At 41.4% G+C, this 23,540-nt stretch overlaps 1 protein-coding gene across 1 annotated transcript; it reads right to left on the reverse strand.

The window, feature by feature from the left end:
- Positions 1-1,217: 1,217 nt before the first annotated feature.
- Positions 1,218-23,206, reverse strand: npm1b (nucleophosmin 1b). The gene is made up of 11 exons (XM_058052929.2): positions 23,102-23,206; positions 22,736-22,818; positions 22,193-22,312; positions 21,880-21,973; positions 21,683-21,774; positions 20,514-20,575; positions 20,395-20,452; positions 17,607-17,699; positions 7,849-7,944; positions 7,669-7,743; positions 1,218-4,343 (listed from the first exon to the last, which is right to left on the reverse strand). Exons 1-11 carry the CDS (start codon positions 23,148-23,150, stop codon positions 4,290-4,292), a joined length of 876 nt encoding a protein of 291 aa, XP_057908912.2. The 5' UTR covers positions 23,151-23,206; the 3' UTR covers positions 1,218-4,289.
- Positions 23,207-23,540: the final 334 nt, after the last annotated feature.

Here is a 23,540-nt window from a genome sequence, read left to right on the forward strand (position 1 = left end):
TCCAGGGTCAAACTGTGATCACCAGAAACCTACATATGTACATATACAGACCATGTGCTGTGTGTAGGGTCCCACAATCTACAGAATTAGGGTCTCATTTTGCACAAGATGCTGTTAGCATGCTAGCACCTAGCATGTTAGCACAATGGGACTCAGCCAGGGATGCCTGACTCTACAAATAATGTTTTTAATTGTGTATGCATTGAAACATTTATTATGAAATAATGCAATCATCTGTTCCAGGGAAATCTAACTCTCACTCCCTTGCAGTTAGCATTAAGTTAGCATTTCCATATGCTTAACTGTCATTAAAGTGTAAAAGGAAGTTAACCAATGTATAATGATACAAACTCAGGCCTAAGCGTATTCGGTAGATACCATCTGCTCCAAGTGACTTCCTTTTTTAAATCGTATGTTTAATTAATATCAGGTCGGCATATTATATGGTTATTGTTGCTATTGTTATCGCAATAGAAAAGGCTTAATTGCGGTGCACGCTCGTGAACTCGTGCATGCAACACTACAAAGCCGGCGTTCATGTGTCAGTACCTCCAGGCGACTGGAATTCCGAGTCGACCACAAAAAAGGGAGGGGGGTGTTTGGAAACACGCGGGTTGATTTCCACGTGCCTCGCAACGGTCTCGTTCGGAGGGGCGACGCCGTGCGTCATCCCGTGGCCGCATCCGCCAAAGCCAGCCTCACTTCCACATGGCTGGGGGGCAAAAAGAAGAAGGTTCAGCTGGGAGTGAAGTAATGCCTGACTCACACTTCAGGTAAAGACTTCATCATCGGTTTGTTGTACTCAAAAGGCTCGGTCGAAGCCTGATGGAAGCCCGGTGCCACCCCGTCATGATGGCGGCGCTTTGAAGGTCGTTACGCTAATGATGAGCGAGGAGAAACCTGGATGCAGATAATGAGAAAAATAAGCAAAATGAAGTAAAACTACAAACTGCTTGTAATAGATAGGAAACAGGAAGGTGTAATACTGCCATCTAGTGGCGTCTTATAAGTATAAATATTTCATTGTATTGCACAGCCAGACACATTCCTGGCTCTATGGTTATCATCACACTTAAAAAAAATTTTTTTTTGCCTTACCTTGTACCCTCCTGTGATGGCTCACAAAAAAAGCAAAAAAAAAGACAAATTTTTGCAATACGTTTTCATTAAATGTCAAATGGGTTAAACTTTTTGGGGCATTCGAAGACTCTTAAAGAGACCATGTCAAGACTTGTCTTTTATTTAGGCAAATTGTACTGGCTGGTTATAAATGAATGAACCATGTTGCAATTGTAAGACACAAGATGAGTCACCTTAGCATTTCACATTTTGACCGTAGTCGTGTTTTCCACCTGATATGAAGTCATTCCTACAAAACTACAGTTTTTTTTTTTAGAGATTCAGGGAGTCGTCCTTACAGTAGAGTAGTCAAAACGTTATCATTTGAACCTAATAAAACCCCATCAACACAATGCACTCAGGTACAGTCTACAAACACAAACAATAATGAGGGAAACTAGAGAAAAAGAGCACTGGGGGTTTTAAATAAAACATAAACGACAACAACAACAACAAAAAATCTGCAATACAAGGGCGGATTAAGAAGTATCATTACACACTCAAATATTCTTGTTCAGCTGCCGTATACACAATAATTACTCACCTCAAATACAAATGCACAACTTTAGTTTTTGCTCCCATCTCAACATGTACAACTTTTTCTCCTCATAAAAAAAAGCAATATTTCTCTCAAATATTGTGCCGTAGGCTGGCCACAATACAAGGACAAATGTGCAGTTTTGTCGTTTTTAGTACGATGCCGCATGTGTTGCCAAGTGTAGTCATACCGTCTCACTTTGCACCTCAAATTTTGCAGCCTCCCTTTTTCATGTTTTTCAAAAAACATATTGATAAATTATTGCTGTTTTGTGGTTGAACACGGCCTGTCAGTCAAAATTATGCATATTGCATCAATAGCACTTTCAATCATTCATTTATTTTCTACCGCTTATCCTAACGAGGGTCGCTTCACACATAAAAATAGTTAAATTAAATAAAAAAAAAGCAAATATAAGGCATATAGAAGACAAATTCAAAGATTATACAGTGATATGTAGTTTTCTACACTGGCCTCTGGGTGTCAGTAATGTTACACCACAGCAATTACAGTGGTACCTCAGTTAACGTCCACCCTGGTTAGTGCTTTTTTTTTTGGTTAACAACCAAAATTTTTGTTTAGTGTCTGCTTTGTTTACGCCGCCATCTTGGATCACGTGCAAAGTGATCACAATGCATTATGGGTCACATTGCATTTGTTGCAATAGAAACCTCAGTTGCTCCAATAATCACTTTGTATTGCTACAAACTGTCAGAAATCCCCAATACAGTAAAAGTGTACATTTGTGGTGGACTTTTATTGTGACCAGGCTAATGCTATGCAAAGGAGAAGTACTCACTAACACAAATTCGGTGATATTTGAAAGAAACATGCCTTTATGGTACATGAGTTCAGCTCATGAAAGATGGGAGCAAACACAACAGTATTGATCATTTTGTTGAGTGTATTTGTAGAAAAAAAACATTTTTCTTCAGTCGTGGGACCTTAAAATAAAAGTAAAATGAGACTTAGCGACAAATGAAGAGTTAGTAGATGAGATAACGACATTTATAAGGTTATATTCCTAGTAATCATTAGCGACAAAGCTGGCGCGAGCCATTTGTATCGTTAAAAGATGGCATCCCGGTGCCAACATTTGCCCCGTAAAACGGCATCATAAACACATAATAAGCGTGGATTGAGCGCACGCTTTTAGCCGTCAGACATCCGCGAGTGCAAACAATTAAGGAGTGCTTGTGTACTTAATGTGGTTTCTGTCAAGGTGACATCATTGGATGCTCATGTCATTTCTCTGATAGATACCTTATGATTATGTTGCAATAAACACCACGCTCTCGCTGAATCACAGGATTCTCCTACGTTCAAACGCACCGCGGGCCAGTCGGACATGCGCCGCTGCAAACTCGTGATGATGGTTCCCTGTGCTTTTAATTTCTTCTTAATGCGACGCTTTGAGAAGTCAAAGAGAAAAAGCCATCTGTCAGGTTTTATAGAACTCACTGATTTTCCTCCATCGGAGCCGTTCGCTACGTCTGCAGCGGGTTTCTACATTTCCACATGATCCCCGAAAGGAATAAAGCCTTGCATTTGCATTAAACACGTTAAAAAGAGAAAAGCAGAAAGGGAAAGAATGACACTCGTCTGATCCAGAAGCGCCAGGTGTGTTCCTGGAAGAATATTAAGCGAGAAAATGCGTTTTGAGTTGGAAAGATATGCAGCAGTTACCGCAGCGTTGTACTGTAACTAGATGAGTGAGCGGACTGCAGGGTAACCAAACCGCGGCTTTGGTGTTGACGGTGCCATTTTAAGCACGGAAACTGTACAAAAGCATTCATAACAAAGTCATATAATCAAACAAACATAACATGGGCTGTCATTCACATAAGAACTGGGACGTATTTCATTACATGTACAGTACACACATTTAAAGGCACATTCTGCAATATTTCCTATTACATTATCGACTCTTTTGGAATGCTCAGGTTAACAGAAGGCGGAGCTTCCACAATCGGTGTCGCCCGGTATGGTGGAATTAAAAAAAAAAAAAAAAATGTAACACACAAGTAAAGTAAGATGCAGACATGCCGATCCCAGCATGCGCGCAATTAAACACCTTGCAGCACCTGAATGTAATAAAATGTGACATCTGCAGGTGCTTTATGTTTTATAGCTACTGTTGTAGGATTTACACCCGTGTGTGTGCGTGTGTGTGTAAAGAACTTCAAACTCACCGTTTGAAGAAGATGGAGTCGCATGCATTTTGGGCTGAATGATGCTCATTATCCTGAGGGAGTCATGACTGGAGATGTTGCATCAATTCAGGCATTCATTTGTCTTTATCATTATTCAATTCCTGCAATGCAATTGATAATGTAATGTATGCACGTATGTATGAATGAATGAATGGAAAAGCAGCAGGTGGCACTTCAACAGCAGGTCTGAACCGCGGCTGTGTGTCGCCTGGCTCTCCAACAGGTGGTGCGGATTGACATGTGACAAGGTGGGCGGCTTGTGCTAAATGTGAAAATACTACCGGTTCTACGTTGTGCGCCTAAAAAAAAAAAAAACGTTGACACGATACAAGGCTAAGTAGGAAATGTCGCCGACTGTGCCTTTAAATCACCTGATGGGATTGCAACAACATCATTTTCACAAGAAGGCGAGGGGACGTCTACTTCTTCTCCGTCTTCACCGTGTTTACAAATCCCCACAGGTCCTTGACCACCTGAGAAAGAGACAAAAGTCAAGAATGAGAGACGTGAGTCACTTTTACTACATGTTTTTGTGCGTCTCGCCTAGATGGGGCTGCCGGGTAGCGACGAGGGCTTGGGTGGGGGCAGTAGTACATACCAGAGTATATGAGTAGGTGCTTCAGGTCTGACAAAACTCAGCCTTTGGCGGACCAAACCAAAAGCATTTCCACAGATGTTTCGACACAGCGAGATCAACACCAAGTGCCGCTTCGACTTTTTACACACCCTTTACACTGCATGGCCGACTAATGGCAACTAAAACCCAATTGTAAATGCAGGGTTTCCCATACATTGATTTATCTGTGGCGGGTCGCCACAAATAAAAATGGGCCGCCACAGAAACATGCTTGTCCAGTAGATGGCATCGTAACACAAATAGTGCAAACGGACAGACAAGTCATCAAACACAATAAATAATCGGACCGGTATAAGAAATGATGATGTCATACCAATAAATCCGATAATGCTAAAAAAAAATAGCTCTGATAACCGATTTTTTTAAGGAGTACTGTGCTGTCTTTGAGTTAGCATGCAAGAATCATCCAATCATTTTCTACTACGTGACGTGCTTTGTAAACAAACATAGCAATCGTACGGGACCTCGCCACTGCCTTAGACACCTTGACACGCTAGCAAGCTAACACTTCACGAACATCCACCCGCCACGACGACGTCCCCAAATACCCGCAGAGATGACCATATGTCTTGAGAAGCAATTACCTACCATTCAACAACAACGACGCATTAATACAAAAACAAAGCTTTAACTATTTACAGTGCCCGCAAGGCATGCTGGGGAACTACAATATGATACAAATGTTAAAAAAAAAAATTCTATAGCACTGTCACCTGACTTTCGGCACTTATTTTCCACAAACAAACTTTCTGAAAATTGACCTGCAATTCCTACTCCACAACAGCAGGTGCCGCTGTTGATTTCATTTGTGTGTGGACCTTCAAGGAGGAAAATTAGTGCCAAAAATCATGTGTTTTTCGTAGTTTTAATATTTTTGGGGGACTTTTGTATTTGTTTGATGGGAATTTTTTGCAAAACAATATGCATTAATTTGTGAATGAGTTTCAAACCATAATAAGTTTGTACATTTTTGTGGGTGAATACAACATGTTTGTGAGGTTTTTGGTATTTAGAGCTCATACTCAGAAAGATGAAAGATGTATTTTTTGTTAAAGTCCAAAAAAAAAGTTGTCACGCACAAAACAGGGGACGTTGAACACAATAACGGCATCACGCCTTTTGATGCGTCACAAAGGAAACTCCCATGGGACGGCATAACATCATTAGCTATAACAAAAAAGAGCCATCCCCTGTCGGTGGCGAATAATGTCGGTTGAACTGCGGACCTCAAACCTCGCTATATTAGGTATATTATATTAGCTGCCACATCGTGAGTACAACTTCACCCCACGTAAAGAAGTAAATCGGTGAGTTTTTCCCTCATACCTACTGTTGCTAACTGTTTGAGTAATACATAATACAGCGCTACTACCTGACACTGTTCATAAACCTCTTGGGAGGACTAATCCTGCACCACAAAATAAAACACCAGCGCTGTTTTGTTGCCACTAAAATGACAAGAAAGCATTAGAAAAGATTTAGTTCATGCAATAAGATAACAACCAGGTTCTCCTGGGCTGGTCAAAGGCCTTGGATGTGAATGTGAGACTGGTACCATCCGCATACCACCAGTCTCTTCATTAAGGCTACAAAAGACACACACACTCCACTAAATCACCGGCAAAGACTTGGTCTTGGCAGGTGTACTCCCATTCTGCCTCAAAACGGGCCCAGCGATACAAAATGGACATAATTCAAAAGAGAACGCGCCGTCCCACGGGAGATCTCGGAGACCCGCTGGATAGTGTAATGTTTGTCAACCGTGTGAAGAACAATGGTGCATTCCTGCATATCCATCATGCCAAACAGCTCTTCAGGCTTTCAATGAAGGGAAAAAGGGCTCTTGACCCGGCGACTGCCAAGACTCGGGCAAAAGTGGCAGCTACCGGCGTTCATACAGAGAAACCTCAGAAGTCAAATGCAATCTAAAGTCGTATGATTCAGAATTTTGCCAACATTTGGCAACAAAAATACATCTTAGAATGAGTAATTTGATTTTTTCATATTATGCGCAGTTTTTCAAAGACGAAAAAAAAAAAAAGGATTTTGGGACCATTATACATTATACCAGGGGTGTCAAACACGCGGCCCGTGGGCCAAATGTGGCCCGCAGGACACTACATTGAGGCCCCCGCCTTGATATGAAAGTTTAATGTTAGTGTGGCCCGCGTAAGTTTGATATGGATGCTGTATGGTATCATGTACCCAGAAAAAATTATTACATTTGATTAATGTTCATGTTAAAGGTTAAATAAGGTGAAAAGGTGAAATAGTTATCCTCCCTATCTGTGTGGAAGTGGTAAGTTTTTGGCTATTTAAGTTTAAAGGAAATAACTTGAAGGCTACCGTTTAGGTCGCTAGCTCTCTAGTTTGCGAGTTAGCATGTGTCGCAAGACCCTGCAGTTGCGCAATATGTTGTAAATAAAAAGAGTATAAATGTGACTATAGTCGTGTTTTGTCATGTCTACAGGGCTCTAATAATGCTTTGTTCATTTTAATGTGAAAAAAATAATTTGTCTACCCACCAACTATATGTGGTTTCTTAAGTTTTTATTATTTGCCGTTTTATTATTATTATTATATTTATTTATTTATTACTGATTGATTGATTTTTTTACTCTTGATTTGTTTATTTATTTTTCATCTTATTTTGTGTAGAAAAATAAAAGGTAAGATATTTGAGAACAGTGGAATGTTTTATCAGAGCTTTTCATGTAGAAAATTGGAACCAAAGCAAAGTTTTTTTTAATTTTTTTGTTTTTAATAAATGTGTTTTTTTTTTTTTTGGAGAACCTGATGCGGCCCAGTCTCACCCAGACCCCAGCTCCAGTGGCCCCCCAAGTAAATTGAGTTTGAGACCCCTGCATTATACCATTACGATCATAACGCCACCTCTGTCATCGTAGAGCAAAGGATAGCGATTTAAAAACAGACAAATATGAACCGTGGGATGATAAACCTGACACATTTCTTCGATTTAGTAGACCGTAAACAACTCTTCTGGCTACACACAGATCAAAAAGAGAAAAAAAAAAACTAGCAATACATAACTCATTCTGTGAGAGCGGACCATGTATCTTATAGATAAGACCTCAGTTAGCTATGGGTTCCTAAACCATGTGCCGTCAATAAATGCACTAAAAATACATCCAATTACTTACACTTTTGTCTGAAATATTAAGGGAGTTCCTCACAAAATTCTCAAACTTCTGCTCCGTCTTGGGCAGCAGTCTCCCCTGATGCAAGAAGACAGTAAATCATCCAAGTCAGTCGTACAGCAGACACTCAATTAACAAAAACAACAACCCCCCCAAAAAAAGCCAGGATATGGGACCATATACCTCTTTAGCTGCCGCTGACAGCTTGCTCTTTATCTCAGCCAAAGACGGAGATTTAGACGGCCCGGCCTGGGTTTGGGCTTTTCCTGGAACAGGTGTCTGGAAAAGAAATATATTAGACAGATAAGACAGACTGATTGGGACGTCAAATACAGATTTATTTCGGAGCTGCGGATTTGAAAGATAGCATACTTTGACCGTATTTCTTCCTTAATTCAACTTCAATTTTTTTCCATGTCCTGATTCAGGACAGATTGATTTTGTACCGCTTTTTCCTCATGAGGGTCGCGGGGGGTGCTGGAGCCTATCCCAGCTGTCTTCAGGCGAGAGGCGGGGTACACCCTGGACTGGTGGCCAGCCAATCACAGGGCACATATAGACAAACAACCATTCACACTCACATTCATACCTATGGACAATTTGGAGTCGCTAATTAACCTAGCATGTTTTTGGAATGTGGGAGGAAACCGGAGTACCCGGAGAAAACCCACGCATGCACGGGGAGAACATGTAAACTCCACACTCAATTCCACACCAGGGTGGAATTGAACCCTGGTCTCCTAGCTGTGAGGTCTGCGCGCTAACCACTCGACCGCCGTGCCACACCATTGAAACATTTATTATGAAATAATGCAATCATCAACTCTAACTCCCCAGGCAATCTTTTAGTTAGCATTTCCATATGCTTAACTGTCATTAAAGTGTAAAAAGAAGTTAACCAATGTATAATGATACAAACTCAGGCCTAAGCGTATTTGGTAGACACCAGCTGCTCCAAGTGACTCCACACAGAGATGCCCGAGGGTGGAATTGAACCCTGATCTCCTAGCTGTGAGGTCTGCGCGCTAACCACTACCCCGCCGTGCCGCCCCTGTGTCTGATTGTGGTAAATTTAATTTTTTTTTAAATATAATTTTCACGGTAAATTCATCAGTCATGATGGATCCTCAAAGCACTTTTCAGGTTGTTCATGGTAGGATAGCCCAAGTCTGAGGAGATGTTACCAGACCCGAGTATTTATCCTCACGACAGTCGTTAAGGTACAGTGAAGTTGTCTTACAAGACATTCTGCTTCTCATCAGCTGTCATGCCAGCTGTTATGATGGATCAATATTACGACCCACGTGGAGCAGACTGGGCTTCATCTCCATCGTGACCTATTTAGTCTGCCGTGTGTGTTTACGGTCTTGGCATGAGGAAGTAGCTGGACAGAGATAAGAGAATAAGAAGGGACAACAAAATGTAACCTAATTACAACATGTTTTTTTTCTTTTTTTTTACACATCCGATGCAAAATAATGACTTTATTACTCGCAAGCCAGAGTGGGCGAGCCCCTGACGCTCCAGCGTGCAAAAGAGACATTGTTAAAATTGAATGGCAAATGAAAGACATGTGCGGCGCAAGTGTTTTAAGTTTGTCATTGTCAAAAAGGACTTGATGTTTTCTAATGAACTATTATGAGGCAGAAATCAACATTCCGTGAATCCTGGGATGACATCACAGGCTGTTAATTCAAATCGTGGCAGTATTGGGAGGTGTGTCCAGACCTGGGCAAACGAGGCCCCAAGAGGTCTTCAATTAGGAGGTGTCTGAATGTGACACACACACACACACACATCCATAGTGGATGTTACACAAGCCAAAAGAGCTTGCCTCTACACGCAAAGCAAGCGTGGAATCCAAAGAAATTGCAGGGTTTCATCAATAGTCTGGAACACGCATGAAAGAAGCGAGAAGTGTGCACGGTCCGGGACGGTTGCGTCGTCGACTGGACTCATGCTAATGGGTGCTGGATGTTATCGTTGCTTCAGAAATATGGTGTTAAATCATGCTTAAGTTGTGTACATATTGTTCCCAAGAGTGAGCTTCGCCTTAAAATAAAAAAATCCCAGACTGACCGGCTCAGTCCAAGACATTTTTCCTCTCATCCGAAGAGCCAGAGATCCGTGTGCAAACACCTGATTTTCTTCTCAGTTTCCAAGGTTGTCGTATAACCTCCCTACATCATGCCATGTGTGTATTTGCCTTTTGACATGAGTAAATTAGCTAAAATGCTAACATGCTAACAGTCATCATGCTAGCACCTAGCAAGAGGGCCTCATGTTTAGAAAGAACCGAAGTTGTCCTATAACATCCCAACATCATGCCATGTGTGTATTTGCCTTTATACATGAGTAAATTAGCTTAAATGCTAACATGCTAACAGTCATCATGCTAGCACCTAGCAAGAGGGCCTCAAGTTTAGAAAGAACCGAAGTTGTCCTATAACATCCCAACATCATGCCATGTGTGTATTTGCCTTTATACATGAGTAAATTAGCTTAAATGCTAACATGCTAACAGTCATCATGCTAGCACCTAGCAAGAGGGCCTCAAGTTTAGAAAGAACCTAAGTTGTCCTATAACATCCCAACATCATGCCATGTGTGTATTTGCCTTTATACATGAGTAAATTAGCTTAAATGCTAACATGCTAACAGTCATCATGCTAGCACCTAGCAAGAGGGCCTCAAGTTTAGAAAGAACCGAAGTTGTCCTATAACATCCCAACATCATGCCATGTGTGTATTTGCCTTTATACATGAGTAAATTAGCTTAAATGCTAACATGCTAACAGTCATCATGCTAGCACCTAGCAAGAGGGCCTCAAGTTTAGAAAGAGCCTAAGTTGTCCTATAACATCCCAACATCATGCCATGTGTGTATTTGCCTTTATACATGAGTAAATTAGCTTAAATGCTAACATGCTAACAGTCATCATGCTAGCACCTAGCAAGAGGGCCTCAAGTTTAGAAAGAACCTAAGTTGTCTTATAACATCCCAACATCATGCCATGTGTGTATTTGCCTTTATACATGAGTAAATTAGCTTAAATGCTAACATGCTAACAGTCATCATGCTAGCACCTAGCAAGAGGGCCTCAAGTTTAGAAAGAACCTAAGTTGTCCTATAACATCCCAACATCATGCCATGTGTGTATTTGCCTTTATACATGAGTAAATTAGCTTAAATGCTAACATGCTAACAGTCATCATGCTAGCACCTAGCAAGAGGGCCTCAAGTTTAGAAAGAACCTAAGTTGTCCTATAACATCCCAACATCATGCCATGTGTGTATTTGCCTTTATACATGAGTAAATTAGCTTAAATGCTAACATGCTAACAGTCATCATGCTAGCACCTAGCAAGAGGGCCTCAAGTTTAGAAAGAACCTAAGTTGTCCTATAACATCCCAACATCATGCCATGTGTGTATTTACCTTTATACATGAGTAAATTAGCTTAAATGCTAACATGCTAACAGTCATCATGCTAGCACCTAGCAAGAGGGCCTCAAGTTTAGAAAGAACCTAAGTTGTCCTATAACATCCCAACATCATGCCATGTGTGTATTTGCCTTTATACATGAGTAAATTAGCTTAAATGCTAACATGCTAACAGTCATCATGCTAGCACCTAGCAAGAGGGCCTCAAGTTTAGAAAGAACCTAAGTTGTCCTATAACATCCCAACATCATGCCATGTGTGTATTTGCCTTTATACATGAGTAAATTAGCTTAAATGCTAACATGCTAACAGTCATCATGCTAGCACCTAGCAAGAGGGCCTCAAGTTGAGAAAGAACCTAAGTTGTCCTATAACATCCCAACATCATGCCATGTGTGTATTTGCCTTTATACATGAGTAAATTAGCTTAAATGCTAACATGCTAACAGTCATCATGCTAGCACCTAGCAAGAGGGCCTCAAGTTTAGAAAGAACCTAAGTTGTCCTATAACATCCCTACATCATGCCATGTGTGTATTTGCCTTTATACATGAGTAAATTAGCTTAAATGCTAACATGCTAACAGTCATCATGCTAGCACCTAGCAAGAGGGCCTCAAGTTTAGAAAGAACCTAAGTTGTCCTATAACATCCCAACATCATGCCATGTGTGTATTTGCCTTTATACATGAGTAAATTAGCTTAAATGCTAACATGCTAACAGTCATCATGCTAGCACCTAGCAAGAGGGCCTCAAGTTGAGAAAGAACCTAAGTTGTCCTATAACATCCCAACATCATGCCATGTGTGTATTTGCCTTTATACATGAGTAAATTAGCTTAAATGCTAACATGCTAACAGTCATCATGCTAGCACCTAGCAAGAGGGCCTCAAGTTTAGAAAGAACCTAAGTTGTCCTATAACATCCCAACATCATGCCATGTGTGTATTTGCCTTTATACATGAGTAAATTAGCTTAAATGCTAACATGCTAACGGCTACCATGATAGTACCTAGCATGATAACTTCAAGTCCCAAAAGTCTTAAAGCAGTCCCACAGTGTCCCCACATCATGACATGTGTGTAGTTGCCTTAAGACATGAGTAAATTAGCTTCAATGCTAACATGCTAACAGTCATCATGCTCGCACCTACCAAGAAAGCCTCACGTTTAGAAAGTGCCAAGGTTGTCCTATAACCTCCCTGCATCATGCCATGTGTATATTTGCCTTTAGTCATGAGTAAATTAGCTTTAATGCTAACATGCTAACGGCTACCATGCTAGCACCTAGCATCATAACTTCAAGTCCCAAAAGTCTTAATTAAGTCCCACAGTGTCCCCACATCATGACATGTGTTGTAGTTGCCTCTACACGCAAAGCAAGCGTGGAATCCAAAGAAATTGCAGGGTTTCATCAATAGTCTGGAACACGCATGAAAGAAGCGAGAAGCGTGCACGGTCCGGGACGGTTGCGTCGTCGACTGGACTCATGCTAATGGGTGCTGGATGTTATCGTTGCTTCAGAAATATGGTGTTAAATCATGAGTAACTTTGCTTAAGTTGTGTACATATTGTTCCCAAGAGTGAGCTTCGCCTTAAAATAAAAAAAATCCCAGACTGACCGGCTCAGTCCAAGACATTTTTCCTCTCATCCGAAGAGCCAGAGATCCGTGTGCAAACACCTGATTTTCTTCTCAGTTGACAGCTGGTGTGGAGAAATATGCTGAATTTGATAAAAGTAACACCGAATAATCATAAGAATATGAACATGCGGTCATGTGTCCCCATCCCCAGCGAGAGGCCGGTGTTTTACAACGGACATCAAAAGGTCGAAATAAAAGGAGAAAAAAAACCTGGCGCTACAGACACAGCGCGCATATGCTGCTGGCTCCCGGCCAGACTAAATCCACTACATTTATTATTTACAGGCAACTCTCTGCATAAGCCAGCTCCAAAAGGCCAGCTGTGGACCCGAAACAGCTGATAAACACAACGGCGAGCTTTTTCATCTGCGCCAGACGCTGATTACAGATGCCACAAGACATGGAACTTAATCACAAGCACGCTCTCGTTCGACGCAATCTGTCGTCTTCAATCCAAAGCAAACACGTGTTTTGCAACACCTTTGCTCATCAAGTTTGCCCAGGGGGGCAGGGGGGGGGGGGGCTGCGAGTTCCACAAAGCCACAATGAGAGATGTGGCTGACATGACCAAGCGGCCTCAATCACCGATAAGCGCCACGTTAAGTCAACCCTGGTTCTCCTAATCTAGCCGCGTGCATGCTAGCATAAACGAGGCGGCGCAGGCTTGAATCAACAAGAACGAGTCGTAATCCTGCACAAATATGGAGCTAAATCAAGTTTAGATGCTGGGGGGGGGGGGCAAAGCATTACCAGCTATTCAACGACTGTGAATACACAATAAAGTAGATTTAAATACATCCATGTTTGCTAATACCAAACAGAGTCAAGTAATATTTAGAGATAATATTTTATATTTATATATTTGTTTATTTTGACAATATTTTCAGGGGGGAATTATTTGTCTGAATTGAGCGTACGAGTGGATTCATACAGTAATCCCTCGCCATTTCATGCTTTCAATTTCGCTACCTCACATCAAGGTTTTTCAAAAATATTCTACTACAACAACGTGACTAAAAATTATTACAGTTCCCATGATGCTTAGAGTGCAGATTAAGGAAGTTCAGTGTTTTGCTCCTACAAATCTTAAGTAAGTTTGATCAAGCGTAGGATTACTACTAGACTAGTGATGTGTGGATTCATACTGTGTTCATACTGGATTCATTCATTCATTCATTTTCTACCGCTTATCCTCACGAGGGTCGCGGGGAGTGCTGGAGCCTATCCCACCCTGGACTGGTGGCCAGCCAATCATAGGGCACATATAGACAAACAACCATTCACACTCACATTCATACTTATGGACAAGTTGGAGTCGCTAATTAACCTAGCATGTTTTTGGAATGTGGGAGAAAACCCACGCATGCACGGGGAGAACATGCAAACTCCACAAAGAGATGGCCGAGGGTGGAATTGAACCCGGGGTCTCCTAGCTGTGAGGTCTTAAATTAAAATTAAATTAAAATTTAAAGCTAAATTTAATTTTTTACAAGCATAAAAATGGCTAAATGAAGTGCAATAGAAATATAAGGCATTCGGAAAACGCATTCAGAGACATTCATCCCGTGGTCGTACTTCTCAAAAAGCATGGAGTCGTGTAGCGTGCACATACAGTTGAGTTCTAAATGTGAAAATTGTAAATAGTGCATGGTGTTTATTTGTAAATACATTGTTATTTTCATGCAAAGACAACCATTTTTGTGTTGTTTATGTTGAGGCTTAGTTGTTTAGATATTTTGGCTAAATCTGCATGTGTCACGGTGAAAGTGCGCAAAATGTATCTTTTCACAAAAAGCTGTTTTTCACCCCTTTTTTGTTGATAACTGAAATTTTACTGAGACTCACGTGAAGAAACAAACCCCATGAAAGATGAGAGTCTAATCTTTCTTTCGGCACGTACCATGTTTACACGGGCCTTGAACACAATATTCCGTGTGCCTTGAAAAATCTGTCAAAATCGTCAAAACCGAGAGCGACGTCTTTTGAAAAATGGCTGGTATTGAATGAGTCATGTTTCTGGATATGAAGTATTGTCACCAGAGGGGTTTGTCTTTTTTGAAGGTTCTCATGCACATTAGTTCCAATCTGAGGAGTCATACCCACATAAAAAAAAATATCTTTATAAGTTAATGCTATCCAGATAGGCACCTGTTTTAACACATGTCAATCAGCTGCTTCAAAACAATGACTCATCCTCTGGGATAAGTCTGAGCAAAGTGGTTAACAACTTTACAACTCTGACGTCTGCTCTCAGGCATAACTTCTCCCAACTCATCAATGTAAGGAAAACCAGCTGGTTGAAGATGAATGCGCTTGGAGCGCGATGTCGCCGACTCTCATGACAGGCCTCGTTACGCAAAAGGAGGTGCGGCGACACGCTGGGCCTGCCGGAGAGGCGAGAACTGCAGTGCTGGCAGCAGATCTGACAAGGCCATCTAATGGCCGGTCACCTGCACTTAGGGGAAAAAAAAAAAAAAACAAAAAAACAGACATCCACGCCCTCTTCCTCGCTCCTCGGGGGCATCTGGAAGCGCAGGCTGCACCAGACATCAAACGCTGGTAATGAGAGCAATTGGGAAAAGGTGTGTCCAGGAAGTAAGGGGTGTGAAGAGGTTGTCAAGAGGGAACAGTTGTTGGGTACGACACAGATCCAGATCGCTAAAATGGTTTCGGCCATCTTGCTCATCCTCGGAGCGTTGTCAAACAACAGGATCAACAAAGGGAGACCGCACGGCTGTCCTCGAGGAATCTATTCCTCACCATGGGAGTCTAGCCGTTAGTGTTGTTAGCATTAAACACACCAATCCCAACCTTAGCAGAGGTCAGATAAGCAGCACTTGGCCCGGGTGTACTGTCTTTGTGGTGAAGTTCCCTTATCTTTCTTCCTGTCACAGCCATTTGATCAAATGCTTAGCCAAATGTGCGGAGAAGCCGGGCCAATTTGTATTCCCTGGTGTGTATGTTGCCGTGGAAGGCATCAAAGGTGGCTGCAACCCAAGACGGCGGGGTCGCGACAAGGGGGGGGGTCACGGGTTTAAACCTTGCCCCAGGAAACCGTTTTAGAGGTCAGGTGTGTTTGCTTAAAGAGAGGCAGAGTGGAAGATTTGGGCTTTGAAAGAAATGTACTATCAGGCTGAGCTAATTGCAATGCGCTTATCACATTCCTGAGCGAGACATTCCTGTTGGGATATTTGGGTGTAAAATCAATGATAGCGACAATGTGGCTCCACAATAGCTGGACGCATGACGATGTTGGCCAGTCCGGGTTGTAATTGTGACGCTCTGTCTGCTGAACGCTTTGCTTTGTTTGCCACACTTGTGTTCAGTAAATTTTAAAAAGACATGCTACAAACTAGCGGTGCTGATCCGATACTAATATTGATTTGTGCACCGATATCAGCAAAAAGCAAATACAGTAAACCCTTGTTTATAATGGTTAATTGGGAATTTCCACAAAGTGGGATTCTTATTTATAATGGAATGTTTTCGTAGTTACATAGAAAACCTGTTTACGACCATTTAATAATTTTAAACATTATTAGGCATGAAATAACGTCCATATATTCACCTTTACACTCAACAATCTAGTAGGTAAGATTAGATAATAAGAGAAAATAAGCCATTTAAGACACAAATAAGACTCATACTCATTTTACCTTTGTATTAGTTTGCCCTGTTTTTGGGATTATTGTGCCTGTTGAGAGATTATTTGTGAATTTGTGATCATTAGTTGTGTTCAGCAAATATTACAGTGACATTACTGACACCTAGTGACCAGTGTAGAATACTACATAGCATTGCAACATCTCTGAATGCTTAGTATTTTACTTTATGTAGCAATTTTTAGGCTTAATTTAGGACAAACTGTAAAATTTGCATATTTTAAACTAAAATTAAGCTGTATTCAAGCATTAAATACCATTATTCATTAACATATTTTTAAAAAATCTGGAGATTTAACTCCCAGTACATGCGTGGGTTTTCTCCGAATACTTATACTTTTGGGAATACTCTCCCATATCCCCAAAAAATTATCCAAATTGTCCATAGGTATGAATGTGAGTGTGAATTATTGTTTGTCTATATGTGCCCTGTGATTGGCTGGCGACTAGTCCAGGGTGTACCCCGCCTCTCGCCCCAAGCTAGGACAGCTAGGATAGGCTCCAGCACCCCCGCGACCCTTGTGAGGAAAAAGCGGTAGAAAATGAATGAATGAAGCCATTTAAGACACAAATAAGACTCATACTCATTTTACCTTAGTATTAATTTGCCCTTTTTTCGGGATTATTGTGCCTGTTGAGAGATTATTCAAATCTGTTGTATGTGTGGTGTTCAGCAAATATTACAGTGACATTACTGACACCTAGTGACCAGTGTAGAATACTACATAGCATTGCAACATCTCTGAATGCTTTATATTTTCATGTAGCCATTTTTAGGCTTAATTTAGGACAAAACTGTAAAATGTGCTTAAATGTGCATATTTTAAACTAAAATTAAGCTGTATCCAACCATTAAATACCATTATTTATTAACATATTTTTGATAAGTTTTTTCCCGAATACTACGGTTTCCTCCCATATCCCAAAACCATGCATCCAAATTGTCCATAGGTATGAATGTGAGTGTGAATGGTTGTTTGTCTATATGTGCCCTGTGATTGGCTGGCGACCAGTCCAGGGTGTACCCCGCCTCTCACCCAAAGACAGCTGGGATAGGCTCCAGCATACATGTAAACCTAGTCAGGATAAGTGGCATAGAAAATGGGTGGATGGATAAAGTGAAGCTACAAAATTTGACGCACAAAATGTCGTTCTTGTCTCAGACGTTAACAAGTTGTTTAACTTTTCCTACCTTAACCTTTGCTTTGAGGCCTGATCCTAATGGTTTTGCGGCAGGGCCGTTAGGTTTCATCAGTCTCTTGTTGGCCTTCAACATTTCCGGGCCCTGCAACAAAGACGATACATAACACGTACACAATGCTAACAATAAATAGACATGTCGAAAATGATTGTTTACTTTGGAAATAAAGGACAGTCAACACAAAGCAGTGCAAGTAATCCATCATCATTGTTGCACCGCACACCGGAGGCTCTCCAATTAGGTTTCTCTTGGTAGAATTCACCTGTGTGGTTATCCAGTCACGGCAGAGAGAACCTACAGTTCCTGAACGCCAACCTCTTTCCTCGCCTCGGAGCGGCTTACAAGCGTAATTGCCTGTGTTGACATAACGACTACAAGAACCATTACGCGTGTCGTTTCCTCCAGCGATACCTCTAGCCAGACAAAGTGACAGCGTTTTATAACACGTTTCGACGAGACGAAAGCGGCGGAGGAAGTCTCTTCAATCATGACGACAGCCTCGCCATGTTCCGGTTGCTGAGGACAGAACGAGGACGCTCGCTGTGGTAAACAGGGCGCAGCGTTGAAGAACCCGAGTTATCTGTGGCGTGTTACTACATGGCTCCTGACTTGACATTTAAACATCCCTGAAGCATTGTTCTTAGTACCTTAGCACCCACGTCCAATTTAAATAGGCCCGGCTACAAACTCACATCTGTGTTTTACTGTACTGGCTGAAACAGGCGATGTTTGAAGTCGCGTTTTTATGCTCATACAAGTGTACTGTAAAAATAAGTTATAATCGTGAGGAATAACGACCATAAACATCAAAAGCACCATAAATATGTTTACAACTACAAGTGAATTATATTGTCACTTCTTTTTGGCGTCTTTTTTTAAAGGTCACAAACAAGACAGAGCCGCCTGCGAGTGTTTTCAGACAGGGGGGGGCGAGGGGGGGGGGCGCAAAGCAGCACCGGCTGCTGTCATGTCAGAGTCTCTGGAAGAAAGCCCGCAATTTCCTTTTTTTTTTCGTCTCATTGATTATGTTTTCCATCAGAAATGAAGATTTCACTCTCTGTTGGGGGGTCCTTGAACGCACCACAGTTATGTGAGACATAAATCCAAGACAAACCGCTGTGTATGTCAAGTTGGACACGTGTGTCTTTTCACAAGATTTGTCGCTAGTCGCTTCTTGGAAAAAGAGCGCGGGTGTCAAACTCAAGGCACGAGACCTGGATTCGGCACTTGATATGACTTTATGTGGCCCGCCAGAGCCTGGAAATAATTTTGTTGATGATGCAATAGTTGTATTGACTTCTTTCAATGTAAGTTTGATGGCAAAACAATACTAAGAATAATCAATTGTGTCATATTATTATGAGACGAGTATACCTTAATATGGTTTTGAAATTACAGGTGGCCCACGGCGAAAACGAGTTTGACACCCCTTATCTGGAGCGGTCGGATTATTCGCTGAATGTAGAAAGACAGCAGGCTCCAGCATACCCACGACCCTAATGAGGATAAGCGGCATAGAAAACGGACATACGGACAGATGTAGCGACAATGTTGCAAGGTCAGCAACACTGTTCCTTCTTGCTCAATCCCATAATAATCTGTTTAGAGTCAGGTTTTTGTGCTCATACAAGTGTAAAAATAAGTTATTAAGACATAGGAACACAAATGTCACATTTTTTTCAACTTCTTCACTATGCAGTACTGAATGTGTAGAAAGATGTTAACCACTAAAAATACACTCACACAGTACAACATTGTAGTGATAACCAAATAGTCCACATTGAGACTAAATGAAGAAATACTAAACAAGTCCCTCCAAGTCCTTCTATCTACAGCCACCGTCACTATTTAGGACTGACGAGAAGCGTGAAGACGTGGATTTGGGGGTCGCGGAGGGGAGGTCTACGGGAGGCGGAGGTTTCGGAGGGGAAGACAACAGAATAAATCAACAGGTGACAGACATGCTCAGCTGTCATCTGACCCCGAGGCGCGGACGAGGCGCTCATGTCGCAGGTATGCGCATCTGCCCTCCGCTTTGATCTCTCGCCTCGGCGTGGCTTCTTTCTTTTTTGTGAAAGCAAAGAAAGACAATTAAATCGGGCTCGATGCACATGTGCAGTTGCGATGGCGAGGACACGCGAAAAAATACAAAGTGTTCAAAGGTTAGGGCCAGGTGCGGGGTTGAAATGACAAAAGGCGATAAGAATTTCAAATTGTGTGAAGTCAGCGTACGTGTTTACACAATCTTGTTGATAGAAATGCATGCGTGTTCTCAGGAAATATGCAGCAACACACACACACACACACACATATATGCATGTGTGCAAATGTGTGCAAGCATGAAATAGTGCCGTCTCTCCGAGACAGTGAGAATCCACGTAGATTACAGAGGAGAAATCCGATCATTATGCCACGCACACCCTGTGTTTTACGCGTTGAAAACAGGTGGGTGCAAGAGCCAACAGGATGAAAACTTTTTGCTTCATACACACACACACACACAAAAACAGTGGACGGTCAGTGGGTGCAGGGATGGCAGCGGGGCGGGAGGGCCTGCTCAAAAACCCCTAAAGACAAACCCCTAAAGACAAACGTCTGACTAGCCTGACACCTAGTGGACAATACTGAACTAACATCAGACTAATAACACTAATGTCTTTCTAGCTGCATGAGCTACAACACACTTAAAAGACAATAACAATACAAATGTATTGTGACCAATGATAATATATATTATATATTTTATATATATATAAATCTACACACATGCCAGGATTACCTTCTTGCCACTCTTGTGGGGTGCCACTGCATTTCCACAACCATCGTCATCTTCATCACTAAGAAAAGAAAGTGACAATCAAATTCGCTTTGCCTAACGAGCGAGATAAAGAAACATACTCATCGTCGTCGTCGTCATCATCCTCATCGCTGTCCTCATCCGTCTCCATCTTTAGCTTTTTCTGCAAAAAATAAAAGAAAATGAATGAGAGCTTAGCGACGGTTTCACAAGACCTCACGAGATTAAAACGTGACACGAGTTCTCGCTTAGAAAAACGTCTGGCTGGCGCTAGGCTTGGTTTTCATCTTCCGCCTCCTAACCTCCTAGACGCAGTTCAAGGTATGTAGTAAAAATGTATTTAGTAGACTGCAATATTTTGTCATTGTAATTTTCTCAAAAGTAATGAATGTTAAAATCTCGGCTTGTAGACCCAATCTCGTGTATCATCTTGTCTCGTTACACCCATACAGGGCACTATTAAGAGTTTTTTTTGTCTATTTTTGGCAGTGGTGCGTTGGGGGGTGGAGGGGCCATAATTGGCCATTATGCAATTGGACACGGAAGAACAGAAAAGGGATTAAAAAAAATCACTTTATCATGTTACTGTATGAAAAAGTGTCTCCAAGCTTTTGACGGGTAGTATTAGGTCCAGAAGACCGATATCTACAGTGCGGCCCGGGTGCCATTTGCATGCCTTGGCCGTTTTTTATTGGCCCGCAGCACATTCTAGATATAATTTAATAGGAAAACTAAAAAAAATAGCAAAAATGGAACAATTAGCAGTAATTTTACAATAATAAAGTCAAAATATTAGGAGAAAAAACTTTTAAATTTTTTTTACAAAAATAAATGTCATTTTAGTAGCATTAAGTTGAAATATTAGATTTTTTTTTTTTTTAAGTTGCAGTGTGAAAAAAGAATGAAAAAAGTTCAGTAAAAAAAGTGACATGGGGTAGGTAGAAGTCCACGGTAGCACCTCCTGCTCGTCTAGAAAAGCGATACGTGCTTTTCATGTCATGAGACCTCGACATAACTTCCTCCTATCCTGCAATACAAAGTGTTGCGTTACTTATCCTGAACTATTTTTCTCTTTTTGTCCCTCCTGCTACATCTTCTTATTCCCTGGCAGACTAGGTGCATATGAGATGTGTCAACTATTGAAGTCAGACAGGCAGTCTCATGATAATAATCTCATGACTGCAGCAGCCAAAGTGCCGCTAAATATTTACGCTTAAAAACACCAACGTAGAAATGATTTATTGAGTAAACAAGTAACCGAAACAGCTACCAGTGTAGCCTTTTTCCCCTTCATCAAGCTCACGGGACGCTTCACCGGAGAAGTGTTGTGTTCTTCCTCTTCAGCGTCTGACTCTTTCACACCTGAAAAGCAACCACAGGCGTTTTATCACTTTTAGAAGCGTGTTACACAAACAGGAAAGATATTTTAATATAAACTTTAAACACATGAGGGTCTTCAATACTCACTGACAAAATGTTGCCCGCTGATGTGCACGGGTCCGGAACCTGACAGGAGACGTAAGGTAACTGGCGGCGTGATCTCAAATCCACCTAAACTCATCTGGGAAAGAAAAGACAACACAATTAGTGTAAAAGCAACATAGAAGTAATATTTTGCAGAATTGCACATCATCGGGCACCACTTAACTCATTCAATACCAAAGATGTTTCTATACATTTTTTGAGCAAGAGGCAAAAAGAGGTGATGTCGCAATTTTATAAAAGATCGGTAACCTGAGATTAAATAAGTTCAAATACATATGATGTGCTTTTGACTCACAGAGGGCAGGACCGATGGTTTCAGCACGACAAGTGGCACTTTGGTGGCCTTTCCATCATATGTGAGGGCCTCCACTTCCACCATGTGGAACTTGTCCTCAGCCTCGGCTCCCAAGCAGGCCTGAAAGAGCAGCAGCAGAGTATATCTGTACCACAAAGTTCATCATATAACAAACTAATCATGCAGTAAGTTTTGTGGCTCAATGCTGTTTTCAAACTACACACAACTTAATAATAATCCCAATTTCATTTAAACTGAGTTGATTAGCCGTACAACACAGGCCAGGTTTAATTAAATAATGTAAATGCTTTTCATTCCAAACAGGTAATGACAGGTGAGTGGTGATCACGTGACATCCCTTTAAATATGGCCGACAAGCGCCAGCGCCTCTCCTTTGGCGCCTTTTCAAATAATGTCGCGAGGCAAAGCAGCTCTCTAAACGATGAAGAAACGCTACCAAAACATCCTGAAGCTAATAGTTTTCTTCCGCAAACACTTAATGCTACGCTACGGAGACATTATGCGTTCAAATGGACGCCTTACTGCTTTAATCGACAACTGTTGCTCCGTTTCATCGTCGTCGACATCGACTTTGTACTCCCGTTTGTCCGATTTGAGGGTACAACCTGCGGAGAGAAGCACGTACGGAACCTGTAACTAATGCCAGGTGTTTGCACAACAAGACGACAAAGACATGGAGTAATGTGAGTGCATGTTGTTGTTTCTGTCGTTTATCTCCCTGCTAGCTAACAAAAGAGCACAATTGGCGCGGTTTGTGGGAACATACAGATTGACCCCATACATCGCTGACGTCCTCTGAATTAACGTATATTATGTTTTTTACTAAAAAAACTATACAACCTATTGTGCGAACGTGTAAATATAGGTTTGTCGCATGTCTGAACTCACCAAATAAGTACATTTGAGGTCTGTTCATATCTGAAATTTCACCCTCCATCTTTGTTGTGTACGTTGGTTTACTTCCGTAGGTCACGCTGACGGACGTGGGACAGAGCCACTTGGAAGACAGGAATGTCCAGTGATGGTACCGACGGTTGAACCAATAGGAAAGGACGAACGGACGAGAGGGCGGGACAAACGACTGGTACTTCTCCAGTGAATGAACACTAGAGGGAGCTGTAGTGATGTTTATTGAGGTAAGTGCATTTAGAGCATATTTTAAGGTTTAAAGAGCATAATATTAAGAATTTCAACAAACTGATAATTCAGCAGTATATTATTATAGTTAAAAAAACAAGTACTCGACTTCCTAATAACTCAATTTGCTTATTTTTTTGTGTTTTTTTAATTACCAGCAGTATAGTCCTAAAATACAAATCTCAGCTTT

This window comes from Doryrhamphus excisus, linkage group LG23 (genome assembly GCF_037039965.1).
Source record: "Doryrhamphus excisus strain RoL-2023G ecotype Guam linkage group LG23, RoL_Dexc_Guam_v1.1, whole genome shotgun sequence".
Taxonomy (NCBI): domain Eukaryota; kingdom Metazoa; phylum Chordata; class Actinopteri; order Syngnathiformes; family Syngnathidae; genus Doryrhamphus; species Doryrhamphus excisus.

Coding starts and splice junctions, on each gene's coding strand:
- npm1b (XM_058052929.2), bottom strand. CDS start 23,150: ATGGAGGGTGAAATTTCAGATATGAACAGACCTCAAATGTACTTATTT. Junction 20,453..20,513: donor GATGACGACGACGACGATGA/GTATGTTTCTTT, acceptor TTCTTTTCTTAG/TGATGAAGATGACGATGGTT. Junction 17,700..20,394: donor CCCACAAGAGTGGCAAGAAG/GTAATCCTGGCA, acceptor TCTTTGTTGCAG/GGCCCGGAAATGTTGAAGGC.